General features: G+C 41.3%; 1 protein-coding gene across 1 annotated transcript in view; it reads left to right on the top strand.

Annotated features, from left to right (window-relative positions):
• The window catches only part of ANKS1B (ankyrin repeat and sterile alpha motif domain containing 1B), an 831,045-nt gene that overhangs the window by 129,763 nt on the left and 685,234 nt on the right, over nt 1–16,048 (top strand). Inside the window, exons 7-8 of the mRNA XM_060245226.1 lie at nt 2,877–2,993; nt 7,308–7,483. Of these exons, the coding sequence (XP_060101209.1) occupies nt 2,877–2,993; nt 7,308–7,483 (293 nt within the window). The remainder of the gene's footprint in view (nt 1–2,876; nt 2,994–7,307; nt 7,484–16,048) is intronic.

Below are 16,048 nucleotides of genomic sequence, written 5' to 3'. Positions count from 1 at the left end.
TTCTTCAAACCAAACCAGCCAGCAGCTTGGAGAATACATTTAAAGTTAAAGTTGGTTTCTTTCTACCTCCCTCTCCCTGCTCCCTCTCCCCATCTATTTTCCTCCCTCCCTCCCTTCCTTCCTGTCTTGTGATTCTCAAACATCTGACATTTGTTCTATGTGGCTCTTACATTAAGCAAGTTTTGTCACCCCTGGTTTAACCCATACTTGAGAGGTATGCATTCACTGTATTCTAATGTATTTTTGCATTAGTATTTGAACAGAGTAAACTCCAGCTTCATTCTACAGGAAAATGTTGTTATTTTAACCCATGCTTTAGAGGAGACCAATGGAACATTACAACAAACTCTAATTTATTGGTCTTCACAATTAAGAGACCTAATGATATTGACCTCAATCTCCAATTCTGATGTTTATTGTCTTTGCTGTTTTTTCCACCCAGTCAACCCAAACCAATGATTACCAGATCCCAACTTGTCATTCTTTTAATCTGCTAAAAATATTTTCACTATTTTGCATATTAATTCACTGCCCAATCTCTGTATATGTAGGCCTGCTAATTCCATCCCATACAAAAGCTTACTTACACTCTCAACAAAACTTTGTTGGTCTTAAAAGTGCTACTGCACTCCAGCTTCTTATGGTATTTAACATGATTTGTGAGTTGACAGATATGTTTGTTCATGGTGCATATCTGCATATTTGTTCATATTGCACTTTATTTTAGCAAAGGACAGCAATGTGTACAATTGGTATGGATCCACAGCCTTTGAGAGATGCATCTGTCAAGAAAGAAGGAATTCACATCCCCCTCATTAGTCACACACTACACAAAGCTAGAGCTGCATTGGCTTCCTGGTCTCTAATACCCATTAAAATTATGATATTGCTGTAGAGCCCTGTAAGCCCTTCTAGCCCAGCCCCCTGCAAGAAGACCAATCTTGGGAACCTATAACTTGGGAACCATTTAGAGTTTATTCCAAAGAGGGAGGCAGAGCTCTGCTACCTTCCCCCACATAAGCTGCCACCAGATTATTTAAATTCTAGGGCCCAGTCCACCCTGTTCCCTTAGTAGGGTCAATAATCTCCAAATGATCAAGGAGATACCTAAGGAATTCATGCACTCACTCAGGAGCACTCTTTGATAAGGCCGAAAGTCAACTGGTCCCTTCAGCAAGCCATTTACACAATTCCAGAACAAAAGTTCAAACAAATTTTATTCTGGGTACACAGGCGTTCCACAACACATAGCACAACAAAAAAATAAAAAAGCTATTAAAGCTACCTGGATTACTTTGACAACAAGCCAATCACAGGTAGTTAAAAGTCCAGAGCTTCACAGGGCAGCTCCCCTCAGGGACTGTCCAGCAGAATCTTCCAGGGTTCCAAAAAATTCATTTCACTGATCCTACAGCAGCCTCATAGCTAAGAGTCACAGGGGAAGGGGGCCATGGGGGGCCATAGGAGGGGGAGCATGGGGGTGAGAAAAAAAAGCTGGAGGGGCTGGGGGCCACCCCTCTTCTTCCCCCCTCCAGTGTGATTTAAATTGCATGTAAGCTTCAATTCCCCTTCTATCTTTCCTGGAGCTCAGCCTGCAGTGATCAACTTCCAATTCTGAAGTTGAAAAGAAGGCTAATTTGTATCTCTGCACTTCCTCCCTATTTCCCTGCATTCCTATGCCCTTCCCCAACTGGGAGCAGCAGGGAACATGCACAGCTTGTACACACTGGCTGGGGGAGACATGTCCTGGCCGCTGTCCTCCATTCCAGGTAGGGGGCCTGTAAAATCCACAAGAAGGCTGGGGCCTTGGCCCCATGGGGCACTACAGGTCTGCCCTAAGGTCACAGCAGCCCTTTGCCTCAGCAAGCAAGCTCTTCAAGGAAGAAAAATCTCCTCCTTTCACAATCCCGAAGAACCACTAATTAGCAGCCAAGGTCTAAGGGTGTTCAGTTGGCTGTTATCACTCCTTGATGGTAAGCAGAGCTCCTGCACAGACATAGGCAAACAACTAAAACATAAGTCCTGGCACTACAATTGCTTATCGTTTTAAGCAAATATAATGGTATACATGCATATCCTAGATCAGTAGTAGAGAACTGAAAATGCAGATATTACATAGAAATTGTGTTATTTCCTAAAATAAGGTTCTAGTATGTCTAGTACAATAAGAATAATTTTATGTATACTTCTGTTTCAGAAGCCCCATTGAATTAAGTGGCATTTACCTCTAAATAAAAATACAGATTACTAGATTACATATGGCCCTATATGGCCGAGGAATGTCTACCTTAGGGACCGTCTTTCCCCACATGTTCCCCAGAGGGTACTTAGATCTGGATCACAGAACTTATTGTTAATCCTAGGGCCGAGGGAGGCAAGACTGAAGGCTACCAGAGAAAGAGCCTTCTCAATTGTGGCTCCCCACTCGTGGAACCAAATTCCAGAAGAAGTAAGGGCCTTTTGGGATCTTGCACAGTTCTGCAAGGCCTGTAAAACAGCTCTATTTCAACTTGCCTTTAGTTGAATTACAGTATGATGCCCAACATTGCTGAATTTAATAAAATCAACGCTAGCACCAAAATTGTTTTAAATCTTTTAAAATTGTTTAAAAAGTATTTAATTGGTATTGATTATTATTAAAATTTTATTTGTTGCTTACTGTTTTATTCTTTTAGTTGACTGTTGTTAGCCGCCCTGAGTCTGCTTCGGTGGGGAGGGCGGAATATAAATTTGAGAAATAAATAAATAGAACTGCACAGTTTATCTGAACACATGGATATGCTTGTTTATTAAGGACATATCAGAAAAACCCAAAAGGAACTAAACTGAACAAGTTCAGGACCTGTGTTTACTTGTTTGTTTGTTTGTTTTTCTAGAGTACATGGAAACAGGAAATGCAAGAGTTCCAGAAGAACCCTTACAGGAATGCTCAGAGCCTGCTTATGAGTCCTGTGCTTTGTCTCCAGAAGTTTCCCCATCACAGAAGACAAAAAGTATTATTTTTACGTTCTGAACAATTATTTCATATTTGAAAACAAAAATAATGGGAAGCATAGTTATAAATTTTACATCTTGGAGGCAAACTATGCATTACCTTTTTTCATGTGTTTTCATGTTGCTGTAGGGATCTGCTTCTAAAAAAGGGGGTGGGGGTTGAAATGGTGCCATGGGAGGAGGGCAATAACAGGGGAGTTATTTCACTGATTTTGCCGCTCTATGTTGAGTCTCTGTGCACATGGAGTGCACATGGCAAAATAATTCCTCCTCAATGCGGTTTTTTTTGTGGAAAAGATGCTTGCGGTGGAGGCATGTGCCCTTCCTCCCCCTGCAGCACTGTTCCAAGCTGCATTTGAACTCTCCTTTTATTTTTCAGAAATGGTTCTCTACAGCTGCTATGTTGCTGTGGGGAACACATGAAAATGCATGCAGTAATCACAGAATCCAAATGCTTTGATTAAGGCACATGAATGTGAAAGCTGGTAGTTCTTTCCTACAAATAGTTCACCTTAAAAATTGTCACATGATAGAAAAAAGCTAGTTGCTATGTGCTGTCCGTGCTAATCTCTGTTTATCAAAACAAGGAGTTTTACCAGCTGAACTTTTAAATCCTTAGTGAAGAAGCATAGGAATGAAGTGCTATTTGGTAGACTTCTGTGCAGGCCCACATTGGGGGGAGTGTGCTTAGGCCTGACACAAATTAGTTTTGAAGCTTTCTAGCTCTCTCTAAAAGGTTCAGAGCACTCTGCCTCTCCTCCAATGTAAGTCAGAGATTTCCCACTCAAACCAGCACATGATGGAGGCAGGGAGATGCTCATTCCCTCAGTCCTGTCTTCACTGCTGGTCAGCTCTGATGCTCCTTCAGAACCGTCACTGGCCAAAGCCATAGGTGACCTGTCCCCAATTTTCCCAATGGAAAGCCTCCATCTTTTTTCCAACTAGTTAATTCGTATTGCAAATTCATTGCAGCTTAACATCATAAGCTCAGAACCTACTACATTGGATCCTTAAGCTGCTTTACCCTCCCAATGCTGGCCTTGTCACCTTTCCCATGCTGCAAGGCCTCTTTGATTTAGTCAAAGCGATATGGGCCAAACATGCATTAGTCTCTCACTTGGTCAGGAAGACAGAAAATATGTACAAGGTCTGTGAAGAGGGAATGCAGTTTCCTTTTCTCTCAGCTTGCTGCTAGCTCCATCATTACTGAGGTCATCCCAGGCAAGCAGCATTCCAGGTCCCACTCCTCTCCATTTGATAGAGAAGGAAGGAAACTTGATGGTCTAGGTCACAAAATTGATACCTTGGGGGCTTTGATGCTACACATGGCTAACTTTAACACCATTTGGGGATGCTATCAGATGTTCCTATGGGAATGAATCACTTTTTATGTTGATATCTTGTCAGAAGATAAAAAGACCCCTGGTGAAGGTTATACAAGTGGAAGGCCTACCTGCTTCTGGGTTGGGGTTTTGTGCGTTGCAGAGCAGCTCCCTCACTGCAATCTATTGAAAGTCAAGTGAGGACCTAAAGCTCAGAAAACAGCAGCTAAACGCTGCAAGACATATTGAGGATGCAGCCAGCAGATCCATGGCCTCTGCAGTAGTGCTTTTCCAGGTCTCCTGACTAAGGTGTATGGTGCTCCCAAATGACACCAAAGCAACAGTTGAAGATCTGCCTTGTGAAGGCAAGGATTTGTTTAGTGCCCAAACTGATGATGTTTTGGACTGCATGCAAAAGAACAAGATCACTGCATGGTCCCTTGGCAAAACCAGTCCTCTCTCCATTGGTACTTTCTGCTCAAATTTTCAAACCCCTTGCCACATATAATCTGCCCTCGTCCTATAAGGTAGCTTTCCTTTTGGCAATTACTTCTGCCCAAGGAGTGGGGGAATTCAGGGCTTTATGTTGTACTCCATTCACTAGATTCAACATTCATCAAACACTAGAGAGAGCTAGAAAATTTTGTCACTGATCTCTGCAGCAGGTCTGCGCAAGCGTAGTTCCCCCCTTTTCCAGGTGTGCCTCCACAGAAGACCACTAGATGAACAACAGTTACAGTTAAGTGCAACCCTGTTTTCTTCTTATCTGGGTAAATTGCACTATTACTGCTACCAAAACTGATGGGCAATGTTTGCAGGAAAAAATCAACATAAGCTGCAGATACTATGCAAAGTATGTTGACAATAAGCCAATGCCACACACCTTGAAGCAATGTTTCGTTAATCTGGGTAAAATTTTAATAATATGGTTTCTGTGAAATGGCTTAACAAAATACCAGAAGTAAGCCATAGAACTTTTAACTACTCCTGCAGAGAGAGTATTTCAGCATCATAGTCTCTGCAGAGGAAAAGGTATGTTTGGCATCTCAGACTAAAAGTTGGTATATCTAGACACTATAACTCTGTTTTGAGGAACCTTCAGTTTTCCTTCTTTTCTATCCTTATAGCCACCCTGAGCCTGCTTCGGTGGGGTAGGGCGGGATAGAAATTGAAATAAATAAATAAATAAAATGCTACAGAAGAAAATGTAGCAATGCAATGCAATTGGCGCTTTTGAGCATTTGAAATTTTTCCTTGCTTATTCACAACTACAACCAGCACAGACAACCCCTTTATATAGGAACTGGAATTAGAAAAAAAATTAGCAAGCTTAATGCACAATGTATTGTCTAAGTACTGATAATTACAACAAGCCCTCAAGCATCTGAGAATAGGACTTTTACATAGGATAGAGCAGGGGTGTTGAACTCATTTGTTATGAGGGCCGGATTTGACATAAATGAGACCTTGTTGGGCCAAGCCATGTTGTTGTTGTTGTTATTATTATTAGTTTATTTATATTCTGCCCAATCCCCCATTGGGGGCTCAGAGCGGATTATCTGTGTATCATAAAATGTAATGCCAGGCAGCGGACATATAAACTTTATAAAGGGCACAGACACACAATTAAAGATTTTTTTGCTTAAAATAAAACATGCTTAAAATATTAGCCCGCTTGCAATATTTTGTTTTACAGTCTCTGATAAATGTCACTTCTTTCTATGAATTATTGCATCAAATACTGCAGACAATGTCTGTACCAGTCTTGAATATGTGCTGTTCAGGTGTGCACAACTGTAAGTTGCAAACCTACTTTTGATTCATTGACATACATTACAGACATCTCATGGTCAATGCTTTGAGCCTAAGACCCAGAGGAACATGAAGCAGCTGGGCATTGTGAGCTTTTGTACAGAAGTTGCTTCAAGCACTAGTCAAGAACATGTGAAGGCACCATGGCACAGACTAAGGGCTATGTGCTTGTTCTCAAAACTATAATTTTCCCCAGAAAAATGACTACAACTAAAAAAAAATACAACTTCCCCCCCAAAAAACAACTACAAGAACAGAGAGACAGCCATGTACAGTGGTCACTGTCAACCTACTATCTGGGAAGTCTAAATTCAAGACCCCCAATCAAAGGAAAATGTGAAAGAAAAAATAAGGAAAATTTGCTGGGTAAACCTGGGGTGGAACACACTCTCAGCCTAATGCTGATATTTCTCTTCTAAATAGTTCACATGCTTTCCTATTGAAAAAGACTGGAGGGCATGAGTACAGTGAAAAAGAGGAGGGGAACCCAGTTACAAGCCCAACAAAACCCTCTCTCTCTCTGTCTGTAGCAAGGCAAAAAGCTCATACCTTCACTAAAACGTTGCTAGTCTTAAAAGCATTCTTTGTAGCTCTCCTGATGGTGGGGACTGGGCAAAGGAAGCTCTGGCTCTTTCTTTCCTTCCCCAGGGCAGGAGGAGAGGGAGGAGCCTCAGCCATTCATTAGAAGGAAGAGAGGCTTGTCTCAGTAGCTCTGCAGTGATTAATCAAGCCTGGCAAACTTAATCACCCAGCAGAGCTATAGAACCAAGCTCCCTCCTTGGCTGAGGCTGCTCCTCCCTCCTCCTCCCTTTGGGAAAAGGGTGGGGGGAGAGGGAAAGACTGCTTTGCTGCTCTGGCTTATCCAAGGAGAAACACAAAATGGCAACTGAAAAAAGCAGGCATGGGAAAATGAAGCAGATGACAGCCAGTTGCTGGAGGGCCTGATCTGGCCCATGGGCCATATGTTTGACACCCGGGCCAGAGCCTCATTGCCTTGCATCGGAGAGATCCAAAAGAAAGGTGGAGCCAGCTCCAGGAGAAGAGATGAGAGACCAGCCATCTCAATGCAAATTTTAAATCTATTTCCAGGATTAGACGGTCAGGCTCAACATATTGTATACCATATTTTGGTTATTTTCTTCATCTTATTATCTGACTAATATTTTGCCTTTTGTGAAGGTGAAGCAGTGACTGGAGAGTTATCAAAGCTATTAGATGAAATCAAACTGTGCCAAGAAAAAGATTATTCATTGGAAGAGCTGTGCAATACAGTATCAGAACATTACTTGGACAATGTTAGCAAAGTATCAGAAGAAGAACCAGGGATGAATGGAAGTCAAGTCAAACATAACATAGTAAGTAAGATGGAATGTAGCTTATCCTCTAATCATCTGCATGCACATTCATGCATGTGCACACATTTCTTAGCATAATGCCTTTATTATAACTAGCAAAGGATCTTGACTCCGTGATATGAGGCAGGTATTACTACTAGATAAATTGGATTATTACAAAGTTTCTTAAATTTTTTGAAGTTGGGTCCATGTTCTAAATTTATTGTACTTTTAATACTCTATTTATCTTGCAGTCTCAGACACTGGTTAGTAGGCAAATGTGAAGAGATTTTTTCACAGAGCTGTATATGTAGCATGCTGTTTTGTGCAAAGTTTTGGGTTTTTTACAAAGGAATAAAGGGTATTAAAAATTCTGAAATCAATTGTGTATGAATGAAGGTTAAAACTAAATAACGGATCAGTTGGATGCAAAGGACCATGAGCAGAGCTGTACTTCTGGACTGGATCTTTCTCATACCCGTTTCCACACTGCAGTCCATCTCAGTCTCAGAAATGTTGCTCCTGGAGGTCATGGGACTCTCAAGCAAGGCAGAAATGCAGTCTGGATAGCTACAGTGGGTGTGTGCATGTGTGAGTTGGGTGGAATCTGCAAAAAATAGCTCCTACCCTTGTATGAATGGAAGTTTTCATCTGTTTGCAGATGACACCATTGGATCCAACCCAATATTATTTAGTAATTGTTTTATTTCAAAATGTGTACCCTCATAAATATCTCAATAGAACCTTAATAAACCACAGAACAGCTGTGAAGCAACAATGAAACTAAATTATTAAACTATAAAACATCTGAATTACCATATAATATCTAAGAATAATAAATTCTAAATATAAACAGGAGATGATCACACAGCAGGTAAAATAGTCCCCAAATACACTTAAGTCATTTGCATCATTGCAATGCTCTATTGCTATCAGAGCTGGCGAGTCCATTAGGCAGCCTGAGGTGACTGCCTGGAGTACAGCCCGAGGGGGAGGGGAGGGCACTGTTTATGTTCTCCCGACCATCTTTGCCTCCGAGGTGAGGGAAATAGCAAGCTTGGCTGCAGCTGCCACAGGGCTTCCGGGCTCAGTGTGTACACTCACTGCTCACTTGCCATCACTCCGTCCCTTGCATCTGTTCTTCCAGGCACAGATGTAAGGGATGGGGAGTTGGTGTAAGGAGCAGCTCCTTGCCTCCTCTGTGAGGGCGAGCTTGGTGGCAACTGCCACAGGGCTTCTGGGCTCAGTGTGTGTGAGCACATGCACACCGGCTCCCTATCCCTCGCACCTGTCCTGGGGCACCAGTCTTGCGTAGGCTCTCTAGTGCTGGTGCTGACTGCTATAAAGGCCTGTTCCAAAAAGAAAGGTTTTCACACACACCGTTTTTTTCCTAAAAGAAGAAACTGAGCTACCTTGGTAGAATTCCATGGAGGGAGTTCTAGTCCTTAAAAGTTTCTACTTCTGTAGGATTGAAGTAGGAGTTTGATTTCTAGGTTCCCTGCAGAAGATGTCGTTGGTCCCTAGTGCTGAGAGCAGAAGATAAGGAAATTCCATGTTTTTACTACTGTTAAGATAAATACCTTGTTTTATCTTTCTTCCTGAAGTCTGAGGTGGAATAGCTAACATGATTTTAAAAAGCAATTGGGCTTAGCTTTTTAATTATATTTTTAATTTTAAAAATATAAGAACTCACAACTTACACATATTTTAAAGGGACCGTTCATACCTATTGTGTTTATATTAAGGCCTTCTACAGGGAGCTCTGCAGGGAAAGCATGCATAGTTTTCACCTCTTCCATCTTACGTTCACAATATTGTGCGTATAGTGACCCAATCAAAAGAATTTTTTGATAGCAAATATAAAGGGAGACTATTCACTCTTCTTGGAAAAAAATCAAGTTCACATCCTGACTTCAAAACTGTACAAGATGTTTTATATGGAATTTGCTACCTTTTGTTCTGAAGAAATTTTGTTACCTTTGTCCAGGAGCAGAGCTGCAGACAAATCAGGGATTTGTGGGCTCCAGCAAAAGCATTATGAATTGTAAATACTTTCTGTTTGTTCCAGTGGCTAGTCCTAGCAGAAGAGGCTGGTGGGCTTCTAGTAGGGTTGCCAATCCCCAGGTGGGGGCAGGGGATCCCCCGGTTTGGAGGCCCTCCCCCCGCTTCAGGGTCGTTAGAAAGCGGGGGGAGGGGAGGGAAATGTCTGCTGGGAACTCTATTATTCCCTATGGAGATTTATTCCCATAGAAAATCATGGAGAATTGATCTGTGGGTATCTGGGGCTCTGGGGGGGCTGTTTTTTGGGCTAGAGGCACCGAATTTTCAGTATAGCATCTAGTGCCTCTCCCCAAAGTACCCCCCAAGTTTCAAAAAGATTGGACCAGGGGGTCCAATTCTATGAGCCCCAAAAGAAAGTGCCCCTATCCTTCATTATTTCCTATGGAAGGAAGGCATTGAAAAGGTGTGCCGTCCCTTTAAATGTGATGGCCAGAACTCCCTTTGGAGTGCAATGATGCTTGTCACAGCCTTGATCTTGGCTCCACCCCTAATGTCTCCTGGCTCCACCCCCAAAGTCTCCTGGCTCCACCCCCAAAGTCCCCAGATATTTCTTGAATTGGACTTGGCAACCCTAGCTTCTAGTGTTCATTGAAGGGGTGTGTGGAAAGTCTGTGTACAGTCCCCCTATAGCTGCCAGTGGCTGTGAAATTGCAGCTATGGAGGGAAGAACATGAACATATTCTGCATTGTTTTATGAATCAGTATGTGCAATGAAGAACTGGGCTGAATTCAGCAACCTGGACCTTAGTACACACTAAGGGAAAATGCTGCTCTGCACTCAAAGAATTCTAGCTTCTTGTTAAAATTAACATGCCCAGATTCTGGCTTTTAACTAAAAATGCTGGCAACTGTGCCCAAGAAGGCAAAAAAACCTCAGACTTTTCTTTTCAGATCAGCTGACAGCCTTCTTTCCTGTACATTTGTAGCACTTGACTAGGCAAGGATGAGTTGTATGTTTACAGGAGAGGGGTCCCCAACATGGTGCCCATGGGCAACATAGCACCTGCTGACACCTTTCCTGATGTTCACCAACTGTTTTTTAGAAAGTGGGTGGGCCCAAGTAGGGCTGTTCTCCAGCAAAGCTTTTGATTGGCTGTGCAGATTTTTTTAAATGTTGCTTTGGCAGCAGCTGCCCCACATCGCAAGGTTCTTCAGTGGATTACTGAAGGTAAATTATGGCAGCCATTTTGTGGCTGTGCCCATGATACTGTGTCAGAATTTCAAAGGTGCCCACATATTCAAAAAGACTGGGAACACTTTGTTTAAAGGATGGCAACACAGAAGATTTTCTAGGTACATATTACTTCTGTATTCTTAATGTTGGCTAGAACACTCTTTGTGCTGCATGAATTATGAAGACTTGCAGCATACTATATCCAGTCATCTTAAACTGAATGTAATAGAGTAAAACCTGATCATTACCTGTCTTATGTTCACACTCACCTACTTCTGTGATATCACTGAAATTCTGTAAATATTCTGATGGCAAAGGCTTCGCTTGGATTGTGATAAGGGTTAATAATAGAAACATATTGATCCATTTCCTGAACAAAACACAAGCCTTGTATATCCAGAGTCAGAAAACACAAACAGCTCAGTGCCTTTTCACTGCACGTGTCTGCAGGGTAGATACACTGATGTTTCACATACAGTTCAGGCAGTAATGAACTATTGTAATATCCAGATAAGCAGCTAATAAACTATTGTAATATCCAGATAAGCAGCTAACCTACATAAAAAATTAAAAAATAAAACAATGGAAAATATGTGTACAGCTATACAACTAGGGTTGCCAAATCCAATTCAAGAAATATCTGGGGACTTTGGGGTGGAGCCAGGAGACTTTGGGGGTAGATCCAGGAGACATTGGGGTGGAGCCAGGAGCAAGGTTGTGACAAACAAGATTGAACTCCAAAGTGGGTTCTGGTCATCACATTTAAAGGAACCACGCCTTTTAAATGCCTTCCCTCCATTGGAAATAATGAAGGATAGGAGCACCTTCTTTTGTGGACCTCCTGGTCCAATATTTTTGAAACTTGGGGGGGGGCGTATTTTGGGGAGAGGCACTGGATGCTATGCTGCAAATTTGGTGCCTCTACCTCAAAAAAACAGCCCCTTCAGAGCCCCAGATACTCATGGATCAATTCTCCATTATATCCTATAGGAATTGGTCTCCATAGGGAATAATGGAGTGCCCAGCAGACATTCCTCCCCTTCCCCTGATTTCTGATGACCCTGAAGCAGGGGGAGGGCCTCCAAACCAGGGGATCCCCTGCCCCCACCTGGGGATTGGGAACCCTATATACTACATATCCACAGGTTTTTAGAGAAAGTTTTTATAAAAGGGGGGAAATTCTCTGAGGTCCACCTGTGATCTACATGTTTTTCTGCTCTGCCTACATATATTTCTTGCTACAGAATCAAGGTTTTTTTTTCATAATGAGATTATTTTTCAAACAGTTTCTACATTAATGTATATCAGTAGCATACTTGGAGAAATACTTTTTATAAAATATTTATTTTCCAATAGATGGCAGTCTGGTTCAATAATTTAAAGAACAGAACTAGCAATTTTATCTGTGAATGTTTTCTGTGTCAGTTTTAACAGAATTAACAGAGAAATGTTGAAAAATTAAAATGTTCAATACTTTTAAGAAGTACCTGTTTTGAAAAGACTTCTAACAGTATGTGGGATGAAATGTTGGAAAGAAAATTACATATTATCAATCGAGTTTCAAAGAAATACAAATTAGAGTAAAGGATAATAAAATATAAATGGGTACAATTGGTATGCCACAAAGGTCTAAGAGGAAGAATGCTAAGGGTAAATATGACAAATAAAAGTTTATGTTACAGGTTCTTATTCACATAACTTCTTAAAGCATGCTGTCTTTGTTTATTTGGGAGTGGGGGAGTCAGATGAAGATCAGTCAGTGTGCTGCGTCTTTTTCTTTAGCCTATGTTTTCCATCTGTAACTGCAGGCAGAAACAATTATAAGATTACTTCTGAACTCAACATGTGGGAAGCCTACCATCAGTGCAGTTGTCAGCTAATATTCAAACATTTATGAATATGTTTATAAATCAATCCCCCCCCCCAAAAAAAAACCCCAAACCCCAGAAAAACTTTAAGTCTCTAAACAGAATTTTAAAAGACAAAGTAGAATGATAAAAGAATCCAGTCAGCAGATAACAAAGACATTTCTTTTTCATGTCTATCTTCTAGTTTTCTATACCTGCATATTTGAGTCCTGTGAATTACAGGAGAACAGCATTAAGACTGAAAGCCAAAAAAAATCTAGAAGCTGTTGCTATGTTCAACAAAATAGGGAAACATATTAGATTGCACCGTATGATTACCGTATGATTAGCTTGATGATGTATGGTGTATCTTTCTGTTGGCAGTTCTAGAAGTGTGTGATCTCATTCCCAATGGCATCTTACTTCCAGATCACTGGCTTCCTCTTGTGAGAAGATAATACTGCTGGTTACCACATGTATGGGAATGGTGTCATATGAGAATTAAAATCTAGCTCACCTCACTGTTGCATGCATTTATTACAAAATCTTTGGCGTGACAAAAAATCTATTACCCAACACTAGTATACAGTATCTCCTGTTACTTTTTCTTTAGTTCATGATATATTGGTGTTTATAGCCAGGAGAGGGATAAGACTAAAAATTAACCTGCCTTGCAGATATAAAGAAGAAGGTTGACTCTTTGGCTGTTCCTATTACCTTATCTTGGTGGGAAGCAATGTGCAAAGAGTATGGCACAATAAAACAGGGATGACTGCAAAGTTGATTCATTGTCAACCTGTTTGTTGAATCTCAGTAGGAAATATTTGGCATCACTTTATCAGACATCTCTGCAGCCAAGACAACTAAAAGATGTACTTTTATCAAATTTGATTTTTGGGCTTGTGCTGATAGTTTAAAAACTGAAAAAAAAAAAAGTTCCAGAAATTGCAAATCGTTTCTTGCTTAAGTACGCTATAAATCAATACATGGTTATATTTTCTTCTAAACAAGCACTAAACTAAGAGGCAAATGTCTATTGCTGAAACCGTAACAATAAAAATAAATGTTCTTTTACAATAATGTCTTGGCAGAGCTCAAGAATTTTTTTAAAGAAATACTTCTAAGTCAGTAAACCATTTCCAACAAGTTTTTATAAATTGTCAGTTTGGTCTCAGAGAATAAGACTTAAAGCAGGTAAATATTGGGCCAACTTATGTTGCAAGAAAAGTTTGCAACATAATAAGAATAAGATTAACAAGAATAAGTTTGCAACATAATAAGAATTTTTGTAGAATAAGCCAAGCAGGAACTCATTTGCATATTAGACCACACCCCCTAGTGCGTTCCTACTAAAAAACCCCCCACTGGCTATTATGTTTGAACATGTTGTTCTGTGTTAATCAATAAGCAGAAAGAAAAGAACACAAGTCAAGACTGCATGATCACAAGACATTAAAGTAGAATTAGCAGCTTTCTAACCTTAACAGGATACTAAATCGATTAACATATGGAGAAAAATAATGTTGCATCAGTGTCCAGTTTCCAGTTTCTAATAATTTATGTTTGAAAAGAAAATAAATTTATTACGAAGCACTCTCCACTTCCTTAAGCCATGTGAAACTTTCAGGACAAGTATTACAGGGTTTTGGTTTCTTTGAATGAGTGAGTACTGGAAACCTACACTGTCTTTGTAATGTCTGAGGGTTTTTCCCCAAATATACAATTTGAATGGAGCATATAGGAAGCAAATAGACTTTATCAGCAGGCAGCACAGCCAACTGCTGCCTCTGCCCTAATGTACCCCAGGGGTACAGCAGTCTTCTAAAATTCCAAACTCAAAACTGGCTTGGAATTGGAAAAGTTTTTCTATACCCTCTTACTCAGGAATGGTGCCAGGCTTGCTGGCACCCTAGGCTGGGAAGGTGGGGGCCGTTCCCTCCCTCCTGGGTGTTTTAAATCACCTGGGAGGGCACTCAGGATCAGCTGCTGCCCTTCTTGCATGGGTGCAGGGCCAGCCTTCAAGCTGAGGTGAACATATGAACATATGAAGCTGCCTTATACTGAATCAGACCCTTGGTCCATCAAAGTCAGTATTGTCTTCTCAGACTGGCAGCGGCCCTCCAGGGTCTCAAGCTGAGGTTTTTCACACCTATTTGCCTGGACCCTTTTTTGGAGATGCCAGGGATTGAATCTGGGACCTTCTTCCCAAGCAGATGCTCTACCACTGAGCCACTGTCCCTCCCCTAAAGTGCTTGAAGGCCACCCCCACTGTTAGGGGAATTGCTGTGGATCTTCTCTTTAGATGGGGGAATTAGCAGAGAAGACCCTGGCAGAGCTTAGGAGAGATCTTTTGCCAATTTACGGAGGTGTAGTTTTCAGAATAAAACTCCCAACAGTAAAATAGTTTTTAAAATAAAATATTTACTTAGAAAATATATAAAAACACAAATACAATTGCACATAAACAATCAAACATTCATAACAAGAGGCTAGAAAATAAGGGAGTGAGGAATAGAGAATCTTAGTGATATTTGCAGAGGTGGGGGTGATACGACCTGGTCCATGGATTCTTGAAGCAGAAGACATGAAGGTGGAGAGTGGCCTAAACAGAGTTTAGGAGTGCAAGTCTGTGGTAGGGACAAGACACACTGAACTGGCCATGTGCTGGCCTTATATTACCAAATTGGTGCTCTCAGGTGATGAGGTTATGTGGTGTGTGACAAGTAGGTCAGGTGACATGTGACACTGCAGTGATGTCAGTAAATGTCACTCCTGTGTCGCTAAAAAGGGGCGGACAGGGGGAGGCTTCCAGAGCTTGATAGGATTAGTGGGCCTTGATGGGCTCAACTATTGAAAAACTACCTTAAACAAAGGGAAGGAATTGGTCAATTTAGAGCCACATTGCTATCTCATTGTAACACCAGAGCAAACACAATGGGGTTGTCCTGCATGATGGGCTTAAGTCCTTAGCAACAGTTACTTCCTTGGGCTAATTATTTGTTTCCAGCGATCTTCTCAACGGCTGACAGGAACAAACCTTTGTTATATGTGGGCGTTGTAACAAGCTCTTTTGTCCAACTTGGCTCTTTACATTTGCATCTGCATTGGCATACCTGGATGTTGCCTTAGCTCTGTCCTCATGGCTGCTTGTGCAGGAACAAGATGGAGTCAGGATTCCTTTCATCTAGGCTTTTGTTTAAGGGCTGCTCTTAGATGCTGTTTTCCTTGGACAGAAGTGCAGTTGTGTTCTGCATGGCTTGGCAGCTCCTTGGGAAAGCCTGATCTGACATTCTTCTATGCATGAGGAATGCATAGTTACAGCAATGGCTTGAACAAGCAGGGAGGCCTTTTAGCCAAGCTAGAGTGTTTGCTGTTTGGCCCCACAGAGTAAAATGTCCATTTTGAAGCTGGCACAGTTGCCAGATGCTTAGGATCACACAGGATCCACTGCCTATAGACAGCAGGCAAGTGGGTATTTGTTATTAATGTCCATATTGAGTTAGT

This window comes from Heteronotia binoei, chromosome 8 (genome assembly GCF_032191835.1).
Source record: "Heteronotia binoei isolate CCM8104 ecotype False Entrance Well chromosome 8, APGP_CSIRO_Hbin_v1, whole genome shotgun sequence".
NCBI lineage: Eukaryota > Metazoa > Chordata > Lepidosauria > Squamata > Gekkonidae > Heteronotia > Heteronotia binoei.
Note: the sequence above shows the minus strand (reverse complement) of the source record. Positions and strands in the feature narration are given on the sequence as shown.